The sequence below is a fragment of the Leptonychotes weddellii genome, chromosome 10, assembly GCF_054177405.1.
Source record: "Leptonychotes weddellii isolate Sample4059 chromosome 10, ASM5417740v2, whole genome shotgun sequence".
Lineage (NCBI taxonomy): Eukaryota > Metazoa > Chordata > Mammalia > Carnivora > Phocidae > Leptonychotes > Leptonychotes weddellii.
Genome location: NC_138378.1, coordinates 56,577,043 through 56,600,487, shown reverse-complemented (window position 1 = coordinate 56,600,487; position 23,445 = coordinate 56,577,043). Strand labels below are relative to the sequence as shown.

Below are 23,445 nucleotides of genomic sequence, written 5' to 3'. Positions count from 1 at the left end.
GATGGAAGGAGGAGTTATTCCCCGTGTTCAGTGCCTGAGAGCCTTTAACTCCAGCCAAGGACCTGGCCTGCTCTTGCGGGGTATCTTCTTCCCCTCAGAGGTGGCCGGGGCCCACAGTGCCGCTCTGGGCAAAACAGAAAGGCAGATTAAAACAGATTAAAAGCATTACAACCTTAAACACACACACACACACACACACACCCCCATACAACTGAAAAAGAAAAGTCCAAGAACAACAGGAAGCTGAACAGGAAGTTCCCATAGAAGATGAAAATATTTGAGAGTCATGCTGAGTGCAGAGGCTGAGGGCAGAGGGGATTGCAGGGATGCATGGCCGTGGAGGTGGTGGTCCATGCCACCCTAGCCTGTAGCAGGATGCCCCTGGACCTGCAGGCCGGGCCCTGCCCACTCCCGGGAGCTCCTTAACCGGGCACTCGTACACACAGATCTGCGTATGCATGACAACTTTTATGCGTGCTCACACAGATCTGCCTGTGCAAGCTCGTGCACACATATGCCCACGCCAACTACTATGTGTGCATGGTGGACCTATTCACGCACCCAGATGCAAAACGACAGACATTCAGAGACACTTTGTGTGCAAAGCTATAAAGAAAGTGAAAGGTAGACTGTAGGCTCTTGGTCTCACTAGCTGTGTTTGGCTGCCTCTCTCCCAGGCATTGAGGCTTCTGAGGTGTTTGGGGGCTGGGAGGTTTCTCACTGGCATGTCCCCCCACCCCCCAGGGCAACCCTCCTTGGATAGTCTCCTAGTTCTAACCTTCAAGACCTGTCATTCTCAAGCTTCTTTTTCAAATTTTTATTTATTTATTTATTTATTTTTTAGATTTTATTTATTTGAGAGAGAGAGACAGAGATAGTGAGAGAGAGAGCACAAGTGGGGAGGAGAGGGAGAAACAGGCTCCCCACAGAGCAGGGAGCCCGATGCGGGACTCGATCCCAGGACCCTGGGATCATGACCTGAGCCAAAGGCAGATGCTTAACCGACTGAGCCACCCAGGCACCCTCATTCTCAAGCTTCTTGATCTCAAGATCCTTTTATACTCTTGAAAATTAGGAGGACCCCAATGAGCCTTTATTAATGTGGGTTACATCTATCAATATAGTGGCATTGTTTTCCATTTCTACAAATCTCTTTCATATGCAGCTTTATGGAGGACCGCTGGATTCTCACGTATGCTTCTGCATGAAGTCTCTTCTGGGCGAAGTATATGGAGAAAATCCAGTATCACAGAGATATGTTGGAAAAGAGAGAGCCTCACGGATCCTCTGTTAGGCGGCATCTGACGTGTCTCCCAGTGACCCCCACCCCCTGATCTCCATGCCCTTGTGGAATCCCCTCCACTTGGGTGTGGGCTGGACCCGGTGATTTGCTTCTAAGGAACACACAGAGCAAAAGCAACGGGATGTCACTTTGAAGATGATGTCACAAAGACTGTGGCTTCCACCTTGAGTGCCCTCTCTTGCTCTCTCGCTCTGGGGGAAGTGAGCTGCCATGGTGCAAGCTGCGCTGTGGGGAGGCCCGCCCAGCAAGGAACTGAAAGAGGCCTCTGGCCGATATCCTGAGTGATGAACGGAGGCCTGCCCACAACCACGGCAGTGAGTCAGAAGCAGACCCTCCCCTAGTTGAGCCGTTGGATGAGACTGCAGCCCCAGCTGCCACCTTAACTGAAGCTGGCGGGAGACCCTGAGGAGAGGCTTCCAACTAAGCCATGCCTGCGTCCTGACTTACTGTGAGTTACTATGAGGTAATGTCTGTGGTTTTAAGCTAAGTTCTGAGGTGTTTGAGTACACAGCGACGGATTGCTCATAGATTACACCTCATGAAAAGAACTTGGAGACCCCAGGAGTCCTCAGACCTCACCTCCTCTAGACCCATCTATCTTCACCTGCTCTGGTGGATTTTCCCAGTCAGTATCTGCTCTTCTTTCAGTGTCCTGCTCTCAGCAGTTATGGGGAAGAGGGCTGGTCAAGGAAGCAGGCCTGTGCGGGGGGCTAGGGACAGGTAACGTGCAGGTGAGGTGCAGGGCACTGCCTGTGCATGAGCTTGCTGCTCCTTGATGGTGACTTCTGGGCATTGTGCAGTTAATAAGGAACGAGCTTATTAATTCAGTTAATGATGGGAGAATGGGGGCAGGTTTCTAAAGAGTGGTTTGTCCCCCTCACAGCCAGTCTACACTCTACCCACTGCCATCCCTGTGCCTTTTGGGGAATCAAACTGAGCTTGAAGCTCCTGTGCTGGGCCCTGGGTGGTCTTTATCCCAAATTACCCTGTTTCCTCTACCATCTGGGTCAACTCATAGACAGCCAGAATCCTGAACGGCTGGTGTCACACCTCTTTTCACAGATGGAAAAGCTGAGGCAGGAAGAACTATTAGTGGTATCTAGTCAGGGACCCACCATCTATGGTGGAACCAAACAACCAACATTCAAATGGAGGAGGGATTCCTTGAATCCTCATCTACCACATAGAACTAGAAGTGCCTGATCCCTTACACCCTCCCGACACTGATGATGTCTCATGTCCTAGACTGCTTTAGGCTTTCCCCTTGGCATGTACCATGGAGGATGGGGAGCTCAGAGACCATCTGCGCATGCCATCCCGCTGCAGAGGAACCCGTGGAAATCCCGGCCCAGGAGATGATGTGACCAACCCAAGGTCACCCAGCAAGTCGGAGACAGTGACAGCATTGGAGTCTCAGACAAGGCTCCCACTCCCCTCCCCCCGCCCCCACTCCCCAATCTGATTAGGGCTTCATGTGTGAGGCCTACATCACCCCCCACCCCCCATCCCCCCGCCCCGCCAGGCTGTGCTGGGCTCACAGCACTTAGCAGTCAGTAGAAGCTCAGTAAATGTCTGAATGGATAAGGAGGCTGGTGAGCATTCGAGCTTGGTCTGTGGCCAGGGGGAGGAAGTGAAGCCGTGGTTAATACTAAAGGTTAGTTTCTGACAAGGTCAAGTTTAGAGGGTGAGTGTGTAGCCAGGATGAGGAAGCAAACCATAGGAAAGGACTAGGAAGTCAGGCTTTGTTGGGGGCCCACCAATCTCTGACGGGGTTTAGAAATCAGTCGGGTGGGGGTGGGTGAGAGGTCAGCCTTCGGCGGGGGCTGAGGCCTCTGGCTCTGGTGAGAGGCTAATCAGCCTCCCTGGTGCTTCATGTAGCATCCGTGGCATCCCGAGGGCTCTCGCCCAGTCCAGAAGGACCCGTGTCCTGAGCAGGGGATGAAGAAGTTAGCTCTGGCGCCAGGAGCAGAGGGGCTTGTGAGTGGTACCGAGGCTCACGCTCTCCAGGCTGGGGGTTGGGGTGGCTTTGCGTCTGGGGCTGTGCTCAGCAGCTGGCCTGGGACGCAGACCCTGCATGAAGGGCGCGCAGTGACTAAAGAGACTTCAGACCCTTGGAGGCATTTCCTGTTTTCCAGTGAACTGAAAACTGGCTTCCTGCTTAGAATAGTCCATAGGGAGGGGTTCTTTTTCTGGTGCTGGGAGGGATGTCTGAGGGTAGAGGATGCAGGCTTTGCTGGGCTCAGGGACCAGCTCTCAGGGTCCTGCTAGGAGGCAGTGGCATGGGGAGAGGGGTGGGGCAGGAGAGAAAGGATTCCCAGAGGCCTCTGCCCTGTTTCCTGGCTGTGCCTCAGTGTTCACATTCAAAGCTTTCTGAGAGAGCAACACAAGTCTAATTCCATCAAACAATTATATCTCTACACACGGAGGTGACATTTCTCTGGGAAAAATAAAGCGACAAGCATGCAGGACCTGTGTGGGGGGAGGGACCAGGGGCCCCAGGGGTAGAGCCAGGTCTTTGGCCCCAACTAGACGCAGCCACAAATGGCAGGCTTGAGTTCTGCATCTGCAGGGGGCTGGTTGTGTGGCTTGGACAACTTCCTGAACTTGCTGAGCCTCAGAGCCCTCATTTCTCAAGCTGGGGACCTAATCAACATCTCAGCGGCACAGTGCCCGCCCGACCCATGGCAGGCACACCGGAAGCCAGCCTCCTTCCCTCCAACCGAGCTCAGCAGTGAAAGGGGTACGTGGGCAAGAGGACGAGGCACATGTATTCCCACAGCAATCCAATCGGCTCCCCTGCAGCCAAGATGCTCCCAGCTGCTGCTGCTGGGATCCACCAGCACCCCCTTTCCACACCTGCATGCACACCCTGGTCTGCCACCTCCCCACTCCACTCCGGGATCTCTTCATTGCCGCAGTGGGTGGTAATATGAATTGAAGGAAAGACCTTCCTCCTCGGCCCCACCCAGCCTGCCTTTGGCTGCATTTATCCTCCCCGGCTTAGACTCTTCCCCTGCCAAGGATCACCCAGGAGCCCCCCACCCCACCCCAGCGTCCACACACGGTACAGATTAAACACCCCCACATACATCTGGGATGGGCGCAGTGGAAGGCAGGGCCATTTCAGCAAGGACGTCAGCACGGAGCACGATTTCTAAGGCGGTGTTGGCCAGGACCAGTCTTCTGATTGCACCCCCACCATGGGCCTGAGCTCCAGAGGATGCGCTGGCCTCGGCTAAGCGGGAGGGCAGCAAGGGAAGGTGGGGAGGGGTCGTCCAGGGCAGCCCCTGCTCTGATTTCATCTGCCGTCTTTTGTGTCACCACTGTCACCTCTTAGTGAACAGAACCGACGAGGAGGGGCCCTCAGGAGCGGATCCCCTTAGAGTAGCTAGAATCCCCAGGGGTGATGAGCACTGAGTCACGGGGGCTTATGCAGGTGACACAAGGGACTGGCTGCACGTCTTTAATGGTACCTTACTTATAACTTAAAAAAAAGTTTAGCCCTACAATCCGGACCTCCATTTGTACTCTTGCTTCAAATGTTAGGGGTGGCCTTGATCTTCTTACGCATTATATAATTCACTTCATGGTCATATTTACTGTTTATTGTCTGTCAAGACCCTGCCCCCACCTAAGTTCTATAAGGGCACCAATTTTCATCTGTTTTGTTTACTGATGTCCCGATGAGGGGCTGGCACATGGTAGGAACTCTACGAACATTTGTGGAATAAATGAGAGAACGAATAGTTCTGCATTATCTGTTCTGTGCTTAAGTACTTTCTGTCCTGTCTGAGCACACCTGACCTGTCCCTGGGTCTGACGGTTTGGGCAACCATCTGTAGAATGGGCTTAAGAACACAACAGTTTCACGCAGTCATACGGACTGAGTTATGTAATTTCTGACCTTCAGTTTCCTTATCTATAAAAGGGGGATAAATGGAGTATTAACTACCACAGAAACTATCAACTACCTGAATCATGTGATATTTGTGAGGCTTAAATGGATTACTTATGTCAAGTGCCTAACTCGATGTCTGGAACAAAGAAGGATAATGCAGGTGAAACAAATAATTAACGACCCAAAGAAGGAAGCATAAATGGTGAGATTCTGCAGCTGGTGGCCAGCCTCGAGAGCAGCGGGCAGCTTCCTGCTGCCGCTTCGCCACTCACAGAAGGGCCTGAGAAGCAGTAAGGCTTGGAATAGTTTACTCGGCATTTGGGTTCTAGAACTGAGGCTGACCTGATCTCAGTCCTCGGGCAGCAACTACTGGATCTGATCAGAATCAGAGAGGGCAGTGAGACCTGATCTCTCCCGTCATCCACAAAGACAGCCCTCTATCGAGGGCAGGGCTGGGCTCTCCGGGAGACTGTCCCACCTGCAGAGACGGTCAGGCTACTCTGAAGGACTCCTGTGACCCTGACAATCTCATGTTGAGAGATGAAGTTGGACCACTGCCCTGCAAGCCGGGTCCCCCACCCCAGGCCTTCCGTGCTACTCCAAGCTGAGCTCGGGTCTGGTGCTATTTCGGTAAACATCTTTGCCATAGACATCTTTGCTGCAAACACTTTTGCCACTTGACTAGTTGGCCATAAGACAATTCTGCTGTAAAAGATAAAAAACAAACAAACAAAAAACTGATTGACGGTTTGGTTTTATTTCTCCATTGATGCCATGTGCCCATTTTTGTATTTGCCCATTTCTATATTCTATACATCTTCACCCTCATGATGGTCTACACAGCAGCACGGAGTGTTGAGCCCACGTTTCCCTTAGATCGTCGGAGCTTCTGGCAATGGGCATGTGACCATACGCCAAGAACAAACAGCAACGTGGAAGGCCTTCACAGTGCAACACAAAGCTCAGTTACAAAGATGCGTCCTCGTACTCGGAAACACATACTTCTCTTAGTGAAGGGAGAAATTGCAGCGAAGAAAGAAAAAGCGAGATGCCAAATGAGACAAATCAATCAGCACACGCACACACGCGCACACACACACACAGTATAATATTATGATGGAAAGGCTTTGAAGACATGCGCTTTTCTACAATCCATGAAGTAAAATCAGTTATGTGAGCAGTGTTGCCAATAATCTACACTATACATTTTGAACGTATTCAAATATTTTGAATTTCACAATAAAGTCTTTTTAATGTTGTTATTCATTTTTCATGTTTTATTATGTCCCTTTTAATGAAAGTTTCATCTATTTTTCGTGATTTTTCTCTTTTACAGCAAAATCGCCTTATGGCTAATTAGTTATGGGGTGAAGATGCTTGCGGCAAGGTTGCTTACTGCCAGACTACCTGAACCAGCTGAGGGGCCACACGGAAGGCCCTTCTCTGCCCTTTGCCCGCCCCCCCCCACAGCCTGTCCTCCTTCAGTGCCCTCTCACCACGGCCTCCTCCAGGAAGCCTGCCTGGATAGCACAAACCTAACCCCCTTCTCTGGACTTCCCTGGCGTCACCTACAGGGCTGATCTTTGTCTCTCTTGTCTACATTATGCTGCTCTTCTGCATGGGCCTATCACATCTTCTGTGGGTTGTAATTTCCCTGAGTGCTAAGACCTTGTCTTCACCCGTGTTCCCTTCCTGCCCCAAAGAGGGTCCTTCACAGGTGGGATGGGGTGTGTAGGTGCCCCCGGAGAGCTGAGGGGCAGGCCATCTGGAGGATGAGGGGAAACAAAGCACAGCGCAGACAGGAGAGCCAAGCAGTCCCCGGCAGACCAGGCCACGCTGCCCGTGATGCAGGCTGGGCTCTGATCGGGGACAGAGTGCCTTGGGGAAGAGAAAGAAGAGCCACAACTCTAGATGCGGTGCTTTGGAACCTTTTATCTCGCTGACCTTCCACAAGAGGACTTTGGGGTAGTAGGTCTTGTTATCACCATTTGATGAATGTGGAAACAGGTTTAGAAAGGCACGGCTGCCTGCCCGAGCAGAAAACCCGCAAGCCAAACCTCTCGTCACAGACTCCCTGAACCAATTTTGGTGATGCATTTCCCGGGCTTCTGTTTTGGTGATCTCAGTGGCTGCCAGAGGGGGAGGCTTAGCTGCTCCCTAAGGTCCCCGCGGACCACGTTCGGAGACACACAGACATTTTATTAGCCAGCACGCACAGAAGAGTCTTGTGGCCGTTGAGCAAGTTCCATGTAGTTCCAGCTCTGTCAACCTCAGTGTTTCCAACAGTGCCTTGAAGAAAAGGTCCACCCAGGTCAAATGAGACCTGGGGCCAGCCACAGGAGAGGCTGCTGTGGGAGTTAGGTGACTGAGGCTCCGCCAGGACAGCAGAGGGACAAGGGCAGCTTACAGGGCCCACCTGTGCCATCCCCAAGAGTAAGAGACAAAAGTGATCCTGGGGTGGGTGCGTGTGTGTGGCAATTTTTTATTGATGTATAATACACACAGAGAGAAGTCCACCAGTCATAAGCTCAGTCAATGATCACAAAGTGAACATAGCTGTTGGGCAGCTCCCAGCTCAGAAAACAAAACTTACCCAGCATCCTAGAAGCCTTCTTCTGTGGCCCCTTCCAGTCACGACGTCCCCTCCCCACAAAGGCAACAACTAGCCTGCTAGATTTCTAGTAGCACAGATGATCTGTTTCGCGAGTCTACACAAATGGAATCATACAGTCTGCCTTCCTTTGTGCCTGGCTTCTTAAACTCGACATTATGCTGCAAGATTCATCTATGTTGTTGCTCGTAGCTGTAAATCATTCCAGGCTCTCTCCAGTGTCCTATTCTGCAAATACTCCTCAATGCATTTCTTATTCTATGGTTGATAGACTGTTCTGTTGAGCCAAGCTTGTTTGGCTTTAGTAGACTTTTCAGTAGCCTTTTTAGTAGCAAACATTTTTCAAAGTAGTTGTACCATTTTATACTCAAACCAGAAACACCAAAAGTTCCAACTGTTCCATATCCTTAAGAAAACTTGATAATGTCTGCCTTTTTATGTAGTCATTCTGGCAGGCGTGAGGTGGGATTGCACGGATTTAGATTTTCACTGCCCCGATGGCTAGGGAGGTAGAAGGCTACTTCTTTCATTGTTTTTTGTTTTTCAATGTGGAGATTTGTCTTTAAATATCTTTGACCATCTGCTATCTCAAATATCACCAACGTCACCTTTCTAACATTCTCTATGCTAGTTAACAAGCCACCATTTTCCTTGAGAAAATATTTTCCTGGAATCCTTTATGCTAGTGACAAAACCTCCAGGTGTTGATGGGAGATAAGAGGGAGCAGAAGCACTTGCAGCAGGCTTCTGGAAAAAAACAAACACTCTTTGACCAGCTCTCCATCCCTGGAGGAGATACTCCTGATTGGCACAGCTGTTCCATTCTTCAGGTATTGCTTACAACCAACGTACCCTCAGTGTAGTATCATCGTCGAGGCTAAAGTACTCTCAAATAAGAAACAGATTTCGTAATATGGCGTCTAAGCCTTCTTGCCACTCCATCTCTGCCACCCAAGAGTTATGACAACACGTGTCACGTGGCTCAGTCATCTTATCACATGGGGATCTTTAGGCTGCTGCTAACGCAAGCGCTGGACTCGGTTCAGGTATAAGGAGATGGAGAAGGGGCAATGTGCTCATTGATTCCATAAGGAATCTGTTAGACTGGCAGGTTTTCAGTTCAAGGGCACAGCCACCCAAACAGGCTTCCCTGAAGCAGCTCTGGAACCATCTAAGCCTCACCAGGAACAAACGTCCATGGTTTCCTGGAACAGATCGACCAGTGCCTGGCTCTCTCTCCTGGAACGTGGCTGGGGGTGGGAGAGAGGTTCCAAACCAGGGATGCTGATCAGCAATTGACCTTTCTTATAGCTTCCATGGGGTTTGTGGAATATATAGATTTGGGAGGATGAGTTCCCTCATCTTCCAGACTTTGGAGCTGTCTCTTCTGGGCCACCAGGCAAGGGAGGTATAGGCTGGTCAGATTTCATTCAGTGAAATGCTTGGAGACGTCTTCTTACCTTCCTAGAATAGCTCCTTTTATTTCTTCTGACTTTTATTTAAATTAATGAGACAGACAAGCTGACAAGATGTTTGTGTTTCCTTGGTCACTTACCAAGACAACTTGCCTGAATCAGGGAGGAGACTATGTGATATATACAGTTTTCCTGTTGGGGGTGGGGGGGTCTGGAGGTCCATGCTACATCCCCAGGCAGGCAGGAGACATTACTGAGGGGAGACTGAGAGTACATTCGGGATGACCTACCACAGTCATTGGCGGGCTTATGAGGAAGCGGTTTTGAGGGCTGAAAGGATGACAGGTTGACCATCCCTTCACCCGAGGATGACAAATAATAAACCTGCAATCATTTCCACAACTCTTAAGGAAGACGAAGTTTTGGCTAACTGAAATTTGTGGTGTACTCAAGAGTGTACTTTTGAGTTTCAAATATTCTTGAGAAATCTGTGTTGGAGAAAGAAGAGGAGGAGCCTTGCAGAACCAGCAGTGTGACATGAGAAAGGAGCCCCAGAATGAAGGAGGAACCGGAGAGCCCAGGAGTCACCATGATGGCCACGAACATTGGCCGAGCCGCGGAGGCGGGCACAACCTAACGCTCTGAGCCCCAGTGGTCAGTCGTGCTCCAGGTCCAGGCTGCAAGGGGCTCCCAGTCTAGGAGGAGTTTCCTGGACTCCAAAGACCTGACGTTCTGAAAGGCCAATCAGAACCTGAGTCCTGACGAGGCTTGAATGGGCATTGGCTTCAGCGAGATTCAGCGTTTGCTTCTCTAGAAAGACAAAAACGCGGGTGCTGCCTGCTTGGCTCGCCCATCTTCCAACACTCCCAGGCAGATGGGGCGGTTTCGCTCCACGCCCAGACCGCCCAGAGCCACGTCTGGTCTACTCAGGCCCCCTCCATCCCCGCGGTGGTATTCCCAGAAGCTTAGAGGCAAGGCTGGGGTGAGTCAATATGGCCATGTGCATCCTTCCTGCATCTTCAAAGGACAGGGGAAAGCTGAAACCATGTCTAGGTTTTGGAATTTGGAATCTCTAGCGACCCTGCCCCTCACAAAGGAGATAAAAATGCTCACTGGAGCCCAGAAATAAGATTTAACGCCATTGTATTTATTAGGTTCTGAAACAATACACATTCACATCCTTTTGAATACAGTACATTTGGCACAATAATGTTTACAATGAAATAACACTAATGAATGGCAAGAGATTAAAATTACATCCAGAAAGGAAAAAAAAATGTACAAATAAAGCATCACAATACAAAAAAAAAACCCTAAAATTGAATACATTTTATATTTAGCCAGAATTATTTTGCACATAATTTAAAAAGAGGTAATTTTTTAGCTTTTTTTTTTTTAAAGCAAGAATGCATTTTTTTCACCTTTGGAGGAAAAAAGTGATGTTTCCACTTCACGAAGTCCATAATGAGAGAACACAGGAGAACAGCTATCCTTCATGTATTTTTTTGGCTTTTTTTTTTTTTTTCCACTCAAGAGCTGGATAGATGAGAAAGAAATGTAACCGTGTGTCCGCTTCCTAACCCTTGTGAAAACTGAAAGGAAACAAAGAATGTTCAAGGAACACACAAGCTTTTTTTCTATAGATGACGTGGGATTTGAACCTGCCCGTGTGAGAACTTGGTCAGCTCCGGCCCCAAGCAGGTGGCGTCCCAGCCAGCCCAGCTCTGGTGCTGAAAGGGGGTGTCTCTAGGCCAGACACCCCGCGCATGACTGCCTGGAGCTGCCGGGTGGAATGTATTGTTTGACCTTCCAGCAAAAATGCCAGTTGTCCTGTGGGAAGGACCCAAGCCCTTCTGAGAAGGGAACACCACCGAGGCCTTGGTGCAGGCCATTTGGCATTGCAGTTAGAGCTTGCTTGGTCACTCCAAGTTCATCGTGGTGAAGGAAGCAGAGGAAAAACAGAGCAGTAGTGATGCATGAGTATGATGGGCAGTCTTGTCATGTCTTCTTAAAAAATGAGATGATGCCACCATGAAGATGTTTCTGTGCTTGTACTCAACTCCAGAAGAGTCTCTCCCCAGTATGTCAAGTTACCGAAGATAAATTAAGTTAATCTACTGTTCTTCATCACTTCACTGGTATGCCAAACACACAAATTGATATAGTATAATATTTGAAATTAACGTAAGAACAGATAATAATTACACCTGAGTTTTTAAAAAAATAAAAACAAAAGAGAACTGAAGGTCATCGTTAGTAACAAAGGCTGTGACCGGCCAGATGCAAATATGGACACCAACTTCCTAGGGGCTCGAGCTAGTCACTGTCCAAGCTTTGAAACCACCATCAAAAACATCCCTTTCCCTTCCCCATCTCTATCAGGGCATAATAGAGCACAGGAGAACTATTTGTGAGACTTAATATAGCTTAATATATGTTTACATCTTCTGAAATAAACCAAAATGAAATAAACAATACAAAGGACTCCTCCCCGCCCTCAAGAAAGAAAGAAACACACCTTATCTCCCGGTAACTTGAACCAATATGCTTACAGAGTATTGCACCTGGACATTATTATAATTATTCTTTCATAGACTAAAGTTTTATAATATGCCTGAACATGCAGCAGTTGATACCTCTAAACTCAATGAATTAAATCCACAGGCTTGCAGCAAACACTATATACAAAAATGTCAAATGTACAAAAGGCAAAAAGCTTCATTAGTGCCACTCTGCCACTCACAAGTATACATATTTAGGGGCGGCTGGGAAATCCACGTGCAACAGCTGGAATGGATTCCATTCCCTGCTAAATCAGTTCGGTAAAATAGATAAATCAAATGACCTCCGGGAAACATATACACACAGCCACAGAGAACCCTTGGAAATCGAAGAATGTAACACTGTTAGCAATATCTACAGGAGGTAACATCACATCCATGAGATCGTGTCCGCATGAGTTGCCCCGGCATGACACACAGAAACACAGCTCCAAGCACATCGGCCACGTTGTCAGTTTCCAAACAAGTCGCTCGTCCGTCTCTGGATACCCTGCACATGACCCCCGTTTAGCCTCACTCTGCTCATCTCAAGAGCGGAGATTTCATATTTCACTTCACACGTGTAACGTCTAAAGACCACGACACAGTAGTACAACCATTTTCGCAGAAGTGCGCAAAAGGAACACGCCGTCGCAGGAAATAAATAGTGTGTGTGCTGGGAATTTAGAACAAAACCGGAAAGAAAATTTGGGAGTGAGCTTGACTAGAACCTCAGGGTCTGAGCCATCGCCACGGTGGCCTCTGTGTTCAGCCAGAGCTTGAAGAATGAGGAGCGCCCCTTGTTTCCTTCTCTCTCGATTCATCCAGCCCCCATGCGCCACGAAAGTGTGAACAGCATCAACCTTGGACGGTTGGTTTCTCATTGTATATTAGCCCTTTAATAGCTCCCTGCATTAATATTGGAATTTATATCTTTTGGCCAATCAGAAAGCCAACTTGCTAATATATTTTTCAAATGTCAATCGAGTTCAAAAATCAAATTTCTTTTTCTACAAAGAGGGATTTCTTCCACGAGATACATGCTCTCACAACGCTGGCATGCCCAAAGCTAACACCAAAGCAAGGCGAATGAGCCATTCCAGAGCAAACTGACACAGGGAGCCCACCCGTGCATCTCGCCGGCTGTCTCCTTCACAGCATGCCCCGAGGGCGCCCACCCCCAGGCTGGAGAAGCACCCGTCTCTCCTGGACAGAAGGGCAGAGGATGGCAGGTGGGGGGGAAGGGGGGGATGAGAGGTGACAGTTGTCGGGACCCTCTGTCTGACAGCAGAGCCGGGGGCTTCTTGTTTGCTCTTCTTGTTGCTCTTCGAAGGAAAAGAACTGAAGTTGCGTCACTGCTGGGAACCCCCGAGGAGGGGAGACAGGCTTGCCGACACACCAAACACTGCCCGCCGACCCCATGCGATTCGGCACGACTGCTGAGACAAGGACCAAGAGTGCAATCTGGTCCCCAGGTAGAAGAGGGAGGACCTGGCCTGGGTCAAGGGAATGCAATAAATAGAGGGTAGACGAGGGACTGGGGCTTTGGAGAACAGGAGAAGCAGTTCAAGGCCTTCGGAGCCTCCAGAAATCGGACTCTTCTTGGCACTCCTTCCCGCAGCATCACCAAACTCCACCTGGAGCAGCTTCTCAGGGCATCAGGTCTTCACCAAAGTAGGAGAAGCCTTTGAATTCCTCCTGGTTGATCTGCTTCACAATTGCTTCGTCCACGAGCGTGAGTACTGGCTCTTCCCGGGTAAAGTCTTGGTCAAAGTTATTGACGTCTCTTTTGGTTTTCTGCGAGAAGAAAAGAGAAAGCACTGACTCCAGGCTGACCTTCCTCCCCAGGGCCCCCCGTGGGGACTGGGCATCACATTGACCAGCCTCTCACCAAAGCAGACTGCTGGCTACCAAGAGCAGACCCAGGGCTGCTCCGATGAGGTCACGATGGATGGCCCCAGGACCAGGAGGTGGCAGAGGACTTGGAGAGGAAGAATGAGTCCAGGTGAGAGGGGATGATGGAAAAGCAGGGAAGTGGGATTCCCACAGACTGTTGTGTGGGGGTGGGGTGTGTGTGTCTGGGAGAGTGGGATGCAGAGTTCTCATCTCACACTGCCCCTCCTAGTCTAACCCTTTAGCTCCATCGAGACCCCCAGCCCTATGACCCAGGGAACGCACTCGAATCTCCTTCTCCCATCGAGACCTCCATCCCTGTAACCCAGGGAACACACTCGAATCTCCTTCCCACAGAGTCTCCAGTGGTCTTTCTTCTCTAGTGGTAGACCTCCCTAACCTTGCCAAGTCTGCTCCATAGCACATCCTCTAAGTAGGAGGCTGAGTGGGGGGCGGGGGGACCATCTTCTGGGAAGCCTGCCTCCATCCCTACCTGCACACACTCAGAACCCTATTTTGCGCTCCTACATTATTTCTATGATTATTTGCAATGAGTTTTGTGTGTTTGTCTTGACCGAGAGCTCCTTAAAGGCAGGGGCCTTGTCTTCGTCAGCCTTGGGTTCCCTACAGGAAGCATCTACTGAATGAATGAACATGGGAAAAACCCACCAATGACTCCCCAGCTCAGAAGGACCCATACCTGGTTGGGAGGCTCAAGTTCCCAAAGTAGGGCTTATGGTCTATAGGGGGGATGTGGAGGGCAGCAATCAAACAAATCCTGGTTTGGGGGGAAAATCTGAAAGTGTGAATCACACTCTCTGCCTTTTGGGACTTCTGGTTAATTTGGGAGCCAGTATTCCTGTCTCAAACACACACTGCAAGAGCTAGAACAACCTCCATGGAGAAGTCGGGACTTGGCTGGGGCTGGAAGAATGAGTTACAGTCGCGTTGGTAGAGATGGAAGACGTAGCCTTGGCAGGGAGAGAGATGGGGCAAAGGTGGGGGTGGGGCAGGAACACGGAAGTTGGAGAACAGGACGATGGGCTCACTGAGCCGCCTGGGGTAGAGTCCAGCCTGGGGATGGAGGGAGGGAGGGCGAGTCCAACTGCAGGGGCCTTCAGCACCAGCCCCCCTCCCCTGTAGTACACGGCATAACGCCCAGGGGCTTGGAGGAGCTCCTGCCATATTCTTCCAGGCGCTGATTAACTGGTGTTACCCAGGATTAGTGACCCGGATGATGGAATGGCTCTTGTGGAAATCGCATTATTATTTGTAGGAAGAATATTATTAATATATGCTTTGTTCTGTGCAAATGAGTGACCTGAAAGACGTTAATAAGTAGTCTGAAAAAAGTGGTTTTGAGACAAAGCTATTTTTGCACCCAGTTCTTGGAGGTTTGCCATGTACACTGGCGGATTAAAGGCTCTGAGACGTCCTAGAGTCAAGAAACTGGGTTCACTGTGTTTAGGACAGCCTTCCTCATATTTGACATGAAACTTTTTTTTTTTTTTTTTCCTGAATAGCTTCTCAGCACCTCCCTTAGGAGAAGAGTTCTGCAGGACACGGTTTGGGAAGGGCGGCTTTATAGTTTACGGAGCACCTTCCCATTCGTTTCCTTATTTGGTCCTTGGAACAGGCAGGTATTGTAACCCTGATTATACACATGAAGAAAGTGGGGCTCAAAGAGATCTGCTGACTCAAGCAGGATCACCTGACTAGTTAAGAGCAGAGTCAGAGTCAAATCCGGGTCTCTGCAGGATGCCGCGTGCGTGGAGCGTCTGGAGAGCTGGACCCTGCAGAAATGGAAAGACAGGGCAAGGATCGAAGCCCACCAGGAGATATTTAGGCCAGGCTGCTGGGCTATCATGGAGCCAAAAGGGCTGGCCAGTGGGCAAGCATGGCAGGAGAGGCTATGGGTCGGGGTGAGAGTGGGTGGGCTTGGCGGGGGACCATGTCTGCCGATCACCCCAGGCTGAGATCAGAATCAGGTGGACGGCACAGAGCAGGGATGAGTGAAGCTTTCAGCACCCATCAGGCCTGCTTGGTGTCTTTTCTCTGGGCTTGAGCTGCATAGTTCAGTACGTCCCAGAGACCTTGGAGGGGAGACAGAAGGGAGATACAGAAAACCCAAGGGATGGAAACAGGACCTGCAACTGAAGGATGTGCATGTTGCCCTTGAGATGGGGAAGCCAAGACATGGCTCAGTAACCTCTACCAGGAAGGGCTGGCTCCTGGGCAGGAGGACGATCTGGTCTCCACCTCTGCTGTGTATACCACAAGAGGAAAGGAAAGGGGGGCCCTTCATGGACAGGGACTTCCAAGAGGAATACCAAGCCCATCTCCACAGTGACATGGGAGGGTCAGTGCCAGGGGAAAGGGTGTGGTGATGTGCCTCTTCTGAACATCTCTGTCCAAGGAGGGATGGATTCACTTGGATTGAGGAAGGCGTTGCTGAGTATGGGCCTGCTGCGCTGGGTAAAATGAGTCTAGGAGGAGGAACGGGGTGGGGAGGAGTGACTTGGGAAGCACAGAGCATCATCCCAGAAGGTGACCAAAAGATGTCCTCGAGAGGGGTCAGAAGGGGCTGGAGAGCAGCAGAAGGGGTGGTAGAAGAAGAGGTGTGTGAAGAGGGGTGAAGAAGGGAGGCAAGGAAAAGGGCGGGAGGAAAACTCATTTTGTAACATGGCTAAGGGTGGGCCGTGCCTGGGTCTCCAGTACCTACAGAAGCGGGGACCCCTCCTTCCCGGCTCCCTCTCACCGGGCACGCATGAGGGGGAGCATGTGTATAGAGAAGCTCGGGAAATCTGGAACTGCTCTGGCATTGGCTCTCCCTGTGTACCTACTGCTTGTGCTTCACCTTTCAGTTCTGAGTGGCCATTAGTCATGGAAACTGGTTTTGGTTCCCGAGGTCAGCTGAGCGTGGTGGTGGAGCTAGATTCCACAGGATGTATGAGCATTGTCACCCTCTGACTGAGTACCAGGGATCCAGGGTCAGTCAGCACAGCCAGGGATATCCTTCCCAGGGGACCTCTAGCTCCATTTCACGCTAGTTTGTGGAGCCATCTAGCCCAGCTCTGGGCTTTCCAGGGGTCACAGAATCCTCGGTAGCATGTGAGTGACTGTGCCATTCTACAAGAGCTCTCGAGAAAAATACACTTGCTTCGCCCACCCCCTTACGCAACCTGGCCCAGGCCCTTCCAAATCCTTGGAAGCATTTTAGGTGCATGTCAGTTACTCATCTCCAATTCAAAAAGCCAACATCCCCACTATGTGCAATGCCTATTAACCTTAGACACTTGAGAAGTTTTCCAAAGCAGGTATCTCTGGGAAACACCATTCCCTATTAATAGCATGGAGACGGCATGCATAACATCCACCAATTTGAAGAGGATTGGTGATTATATCCTTTACTCACTGATTTTATTCTTAGAAAAGCTGCCGCCTCCCTCAAAAGACTCAAGCCAAAGACTCAACTCCAAGGTTCAGATGGGCAAACCCTCAGAGACACCCCCTGTTTACCTAGATCCTTGGTCATCCCATATGCCTCTCCTAAAATCTAAATGTCAGACTCTTAGCCCATACCCCGGAGCCTAAGAGGTGACCCTGGGACCTCTTCAGACCTTATCTCCTCCATGAAGCCCTTCCCACATCCTTGTCCCACACTCAGGGGGGCAACATGGAGTAGGAGAGAGAACACCCGCTGATCCCTTGTCCTGGGACTGGCCCTTCCTGATTATATGCTTCTGTGTGAAGTCACTCTTTGAGACTTAGTCTTTCATCTGTAAAATGGAGGTAGTAACAGGCACTCCACAGGTTGCCTTGAGGACTCAGTGAGATGTCAGAAGTTAGGTGCCTAGTGTAGACCCCAAAATATAATGGGCACCTAATAAATGTGTCCTCCAAATCTTAGCAACTGTGGGCAATGGGCACATCATGTGCAGCTTAGCTGTTACCCAACACAGTCTGTGTGATCTGCCCACTGACGCCAATGCTGCCTGAAGGGACTGAGCCTTACATTCTCTGTATACCTCCGAGTGCTGAACTAGTGCAGAGCCAGGGTCTGCCTGAACATCCCAGGGCTTCTTCCAGAGATTGAGATTCTTCCAATGGCACCAGACAGCTCTTGGGAAAAGCCCCCGGGTCTCATAGTTCTCTACTTCTAAGCCCCTTCAGGGTCTCATCCCCACCTAGTTGCCCACTTCTTCTGGGCCCTGCTGCACCATGAGGTTCTCTGGACTCACTGGCCTCCCTCGACTCCAAGCCTTTGCACAGCTAAACCTCGGCCTGGAACCCCCTCTCCCATTTCCACCTTCTGCCCCCACGTCCTCCTCACCCAGCTGAGTTTCTCACCCTGCCCATCCTGACGTCGATGCCCTTCCTTCAGGCAGCTTTCCTGCCCTTTTATGCCTCTTATGGGTGCCCCATCATCTCTCCTAACTCATCACTTCATGGATCGCACGTATACTCCTCCTTTCAACTCATCTGTGAGCTTTGGGGACGAGGACTGGGTTGAACTCACATTCCGTCCCCAGCCTACTGCCTGGCCCGGCGAACAGTGAGTGCTCAACAAATCTCTGCTGAAAAAGGAGTGGCTGTACTTCTCTTGCTGCTACTATACCTACAGCCAGTAAAGTGTTCTGGATCCAGGACCACTGGCAGCTGTGGCACCAGAGGGGCTTTTCGTTTGCGGGCGCGCAGGCCAAGTGGCAAGATGGCCGACGCCTGACTCATGAGGGGCCTAGAGCGGGGCAGCCCAGAGAAACAGGTAGCCTCAGGCCTAGTTCGTGGGGTTTCCTCCCTGAGCAGTGGTCAGCTCGGGGCCCTGGGGTTCCCTGATGGCTGGAACGAGACAAACACAAGCAGGTTCAACCAGGGTCTGGGACAATTCCATCAAGACGGATGGGTTAAGGGGAGCTGATGTCACTTCCCTTGTGGCTGCTATTAGAGGAAAAGGACACTCCGCTCCCTGCTGGCACCCCTTTGGAGGTAAGGTCTGGGAGTTGAGAGGTCAGGGCCAGCCGTGGGGGAAGGGCACATCTCTGGTATCCGCAGCGAGGCGAGGGAGGCAGCTTGTGGAAACAGTTACAGGGCGCTCCAGATCCTTTTGAGAAACTGCATCTGAGAAGCAGAGCTGCTGGGCCTGCCTTCTAACTCACCAGAGGCGGCTGAGGGCTTGGGGATCGGCCTGCTGTTGTAGTGCTTGGACGTAGGCACGGACCTGGGCCGGCGGCCTGAAGGCTCGCTTCCTGTCTGGCTGGTGCAATTCTTTCACTTACTGTACAGAAGTCATAAACACGAGCTTTCGGAGGAGCCAGCGATTTCTGCTTCTGTCTTCATCTGATTACGAGGAGATCAACAGATGACTTTGTTCTCAAGCACAGAGAAAACTCCCTAATCTCACAGGCTGGGGCGTGGGGCTGGCTTTCCTGTGGCCACTTGGCTGGTCCCTGCCCAGCTCTTTACCTCTGCCTGGCATGACAAGAGCACAGGTGGCAGTCACTGTGATCCCCGAGCACGACCAGAAGGGGGAGGGTGGGGGAGGGACAGGCTAGCTCCACACGGTCTCCAAGGCCAGCTTTTTTTGTCCAGGTCCCATGTCAGGTTCCAACTCCCTCTGACAGCAGCCTCACCCAATCGCATCCCCTCCCAGCTCCCACGGCACTTCCTGGGTCACGCGTGTGGCCCCTTCTAATATGTCCCGTGTGTCACGGCCCCCTCTCAGATCCCGGAATGTACCGACTGCCCAACGGCATAACGTAACATCCGTGGGCTTGAACGAATTTCATTCACCGTACCAGTCAAACCCCAAATTCCTCCTAGCTTTGAAATGTCAATAGTCTTCTCTAAGCTCCACTCTGCTCTTTTAAATACTTGAAAAGGAAAAGCAAGAATTTAAATAATTGGAATGCTTGCTCACTATCAATGAACCGAATCTTTGCATACACACATGTATTCATTATACCATACATTCTAAATAACAGAGTACACGTGTCTATGTTTAAACACACATGCTTACATGTGAAGTTAAATGAAATAAACAATGTGTAACTGCGTAGTGCCTTGCCTGGCAAAAATGAAGGTTGGAACAGAATTTCAAGTTAACGATCATTTACCCAGAAATTTCTCCAAACATAATCCTCCATCCCTTTCTCTCCCTTTTAAATTTGTTAACCAGGGGGTGCCTGGGCGGCTCAGTTGGTTAAGCGACTGCCTTCGGCTCAGGTCATGATCCTGGAGTCCCTGGACCGAGTCCCACATCAGGCTCCCTGCTCGGCAGGGAGTCTGTTCCTCCCTCTGACCCTCCCCCCTCTCATGTGCTCTCTCTCAAATAAATAAATAAATAAATAATCTTAAAAAAAAAATTTGTTAACCGAGTACAAGTCACACTTTTGGATCTTCCTTATAGAAATCAGGGCAAGATGTACAGAGTTCATCTGGCACTGGCCTGCCCATGGACCTTTTCTAGCACCTACCCTGCTCTGAGCCCTCAGTGGTTCCCTACCTTTTTAAAATTCACCTCCTCCTTGGCATGTAGTGGCCACAGCGGACCTCTCAGTTCCTGACTCTGGTCTGAGCAATGCCAAGTGCTGTGGTATGACCTTCCACTTGGTGGGAACCCTCAAGTTAAACGGATGTCTAAGATCGTATCGATGTATTATCATTTCTCAAGTAGCTGTGATGAATCATTGGTGCTCTTAGTGTTCTCAATCCAACGTAACCCTATTATGGTTGAACGGTGTCTCCCCAAAATATATGTTGAATTCCTGACTTCTAGCACCCCAGAATGGGACCTTATTTGGACATAAGGTCTGTGCAGATGTCATCAAACTGAGATGGAGTCATGAGGGTGGGCCCTGACCCAGCGTGACTGGTGTCCTTATACGAAGGGGAAGTTTGACCACAGAGACAGACTTGCACAGAGGGAACGCCAGTGCAGACACAGGGGGAATGCCACCCGAAAAATGGAGATGCCGCCACAAGCCAAGGAATGTCTGGAGCCACCAGAAGCTGATGGGGGCAAGGAAGGACTCCCCCAGCCCAAAACCCCCTTGGTTATGGGGGGAGCATGGCCCTGCTGACAGCTTGATTAAAGACTTCTCATCTCCAGGACGATGAGACAATAGGTTTCTGTTCTAAAGCACCCAGGTGGTACTTGGTCAAGGCAGGCCTAGGAAACGAATACAAATGTCAACCTTCTGAAGTTGATTTTTTGAATCCGAATGTAATCCTTTATACTTAACTTTGATTTTTTCTTATTCTGGGACTTATTTCTGGCTTGTCGAGAAATCTCCATAAATAACAATTCTGTAATTTACTTCTCTGATCTCAGTCTGTGGCCAAGAAAGGAGGGATGATAAATATACCTCGCTTGCCGAGGGTTCTAGGAGAGCATATAAGTCAAGCTCATGTAAACTCTGAAGTACTACGGGAATATAACGTTAATTCTATCATCCATCTTCTCTGCTCTATCCTTTGGCTCTGTGTCATCCTAAAACATGACTGGCATGCCTCCCATTACTCCATTAACACATGTATGAAAATGCTGTGTGAGGCAGGCTCAGGCTCGGAGCCCTCTGACCTGCCCCCCACAGAGCCCTCTTGCAAAGCTGACAGGTTTGCCAGCACACTGGGGGGCGGGGGGGCACTGTTGTTAAATCCACTGTGACCTGACCAGCCATAGTCCTTTTTCCATCTTGTTCAAGAGGATGATATCAGAGACTTCCAATTGCTTTGCTGGAACAAGGACACATAATGCCTGCCTCATTTTTCTGGTCTACTGGTCTAGAAATGAAGTTAATTGGCTCCAAGTGATTACCATTTGCCCCTCAAGTGTCCACAAGCTATCTTCTTAGAAAAACTTCTAGATCTCGCTCTTAGAGCATCTAACTCCAAGTATCCCCAATCCACATTTTTTGTATCTTTGCATACAGGGAGACTATTTGCCCATCTCCCATCAATTGGTATCCCTGCTCTATTCCATCAAATCCAATTTACCAAGTAGTGGGCATAGCGGATTCTTCAGTAACCCAGCATGTAATTCACCTGGGCCTAGAGCAAGGGGCTGCATGCTGGATCGCCAGGAGCTTTGCAGAACAGTGAGGCCGGCCCCACGTCAGAGACTCAATGTCATTGCTCGGGGATCTGGCCCAGGCACGCCCTAGCTCCCCTGGGGATCTCTATGAAATGTGATTCATTAATTCACCTCCCTTGGATTTCAGTTCACTCTTAGTGGTTTTTGCCCTAATCTTTGTATTTCCAAGAGATTTCCCTTTGGGGAAAAGTTAGAGACAAAATAACAGCCTTGCTTTTTGTCACTGGTTAACACAGTGGTTCTCCATCCTGCCGATGCATCAAAAGCAAACCTCGTGCACTGCTGGTGGGAATGCAAGCTGGTGCAGCCACTGTGGAGAACAGTATGGAGGCTCCTCAAGAAGAGAACTACCCTACAATCCAGCAATTGCACTACTAGGCTTTTACTCAAAGAATACAAACACACTAATTCAAAGGGATACATGCACCCTGATGTCTACAGCAGCATCATCTACAATATCCAAGATATGGAAGCAGCCCAAGTATCCATCGACTGAGGAATGGATAAAGAAGGGGTTGTGTATATATATGATGGAATATTACCCAGACATAAAAAAAAAAAATGCCATCTTGCCATTTGCAACAATGTGGATGGAGCTACAGAGTATAATGCTAAGCAAAGTAAGTCGGTCAGAGAAAGACAAAAACCACATAATTTCACTCATATGTGGAATTTCAGAACCAAAACAAACAAAGGGCAAATAGAGAGAGAGACAAACCAAGAAACAGACTCTTAACGATAGAGAACAAACTGATGGCTACCAGAGGGGAGGTGGTTGGGGGGATGGGGGAAAGAGGGGATGGGGATTAAGGAGCACACATGCCATGATGAGCCCCATGTGATTAAAATACCTAAAAAACAAAAATAAAAACAACCCAGAGTGCAACCACATGGACACTTGGACCTCGCCCCATACCTCATGAATTGGACCCTCCAGGGGTGAGGCTCAGACCTCTGTATTTTTTTAAAGTTTCATAAGTGATTCTGACAGGCAGCCTGGTTGAGTCCCTCTGTGTAAAGGAGCAGCGGATCCCCTTCCTCCTTCTTTTCCTTAGCAGTATCAAAAGGCCTTTTTGTGGTTTAAAAGCCTATTTAGGGGCCTATGGTTGGGTTGTTCTGGATTTGGCTTCCTCTCAAGTTCACACTACATATTGGCCTTCCTTCTCAATTTCGTGCCCGCCTTTCCTTATTCGATATTAGCCTTTATACATCGGGACGTCCAAGAGCTCACGGGGCACCACACTGGTTTCTCCAGGTGCCACCTCTGAGAGGCAGTGTAGCTCAGTGGGTTAGCGCGTGGGCTCTTCAGCCAGCCGGCATTCCACACCTGCTTCTGTCCAGCTTGGCAGCCTTGGGCAAATCATGCAGTCCCTCTGTGCCTTAGTTTCATCATCTGTGAAATGGGGATGCTAGTCGTCCTCCCCACATATTTGTTATAAGGAGCACTTGAAATAATACATTGAAGTGGTGAGAATAGTACATGGCATGAAGTACAAGTAAATTATCAGCATTCCTTCCTCATCAAGATTTATCACAAGTGTATGTTTAGAACAAACAGCATTGTCTTTGGGATGGTCCTTGAAAGAGAGTTCTACTTGATCTCAGTTCACAGAATAGTCACTGTTTCCCCGGGGCACCCTGGGTGTTTTCTTGTCCCACGCGTTTGAAGTCTAGAACTAACAGTCTGTTCTTA

At 49.8% G+C, this 23,445-nt stretch overlaps 1 protein-coding gene and 1 long non-coding RNA gene across 3 annotated transcripts in view; one reads left to right on the top strand and one right to left on the bottom strand.

Annotated features, from left to right (window-relative positions):
* Positions 1-23,445, top strand: part of LOC145723890 (uncharacterized) — a 1,084,435-nt gene that overhangs the window by 611,342 nt on the left and 449,648 nt on the right. The gene's annotated exons all lie outside the window — the stretch shown is intronic.
* PRKCE (protein kinase C epsilon) overlaps positions 10,354-23,445 on the bottom strand; it is a 478,122-nt gene continuing 465,030 nt past the window's right edge. For both annotated transcript variants that reach the window (XM_081833506.1, XM_081833507.1), the window contains one exon: positions 10,354-13,564. In XM_081833506.1, the coding sequence (XP_081689632.1) occupies positions 13,418-13,564 (147 nt within the window). In that variant the 3' untranslated portion in view covers positions 10,354-13,417. The remainder of the gene's footprint in view (positions 13,565-23,445) is intronic.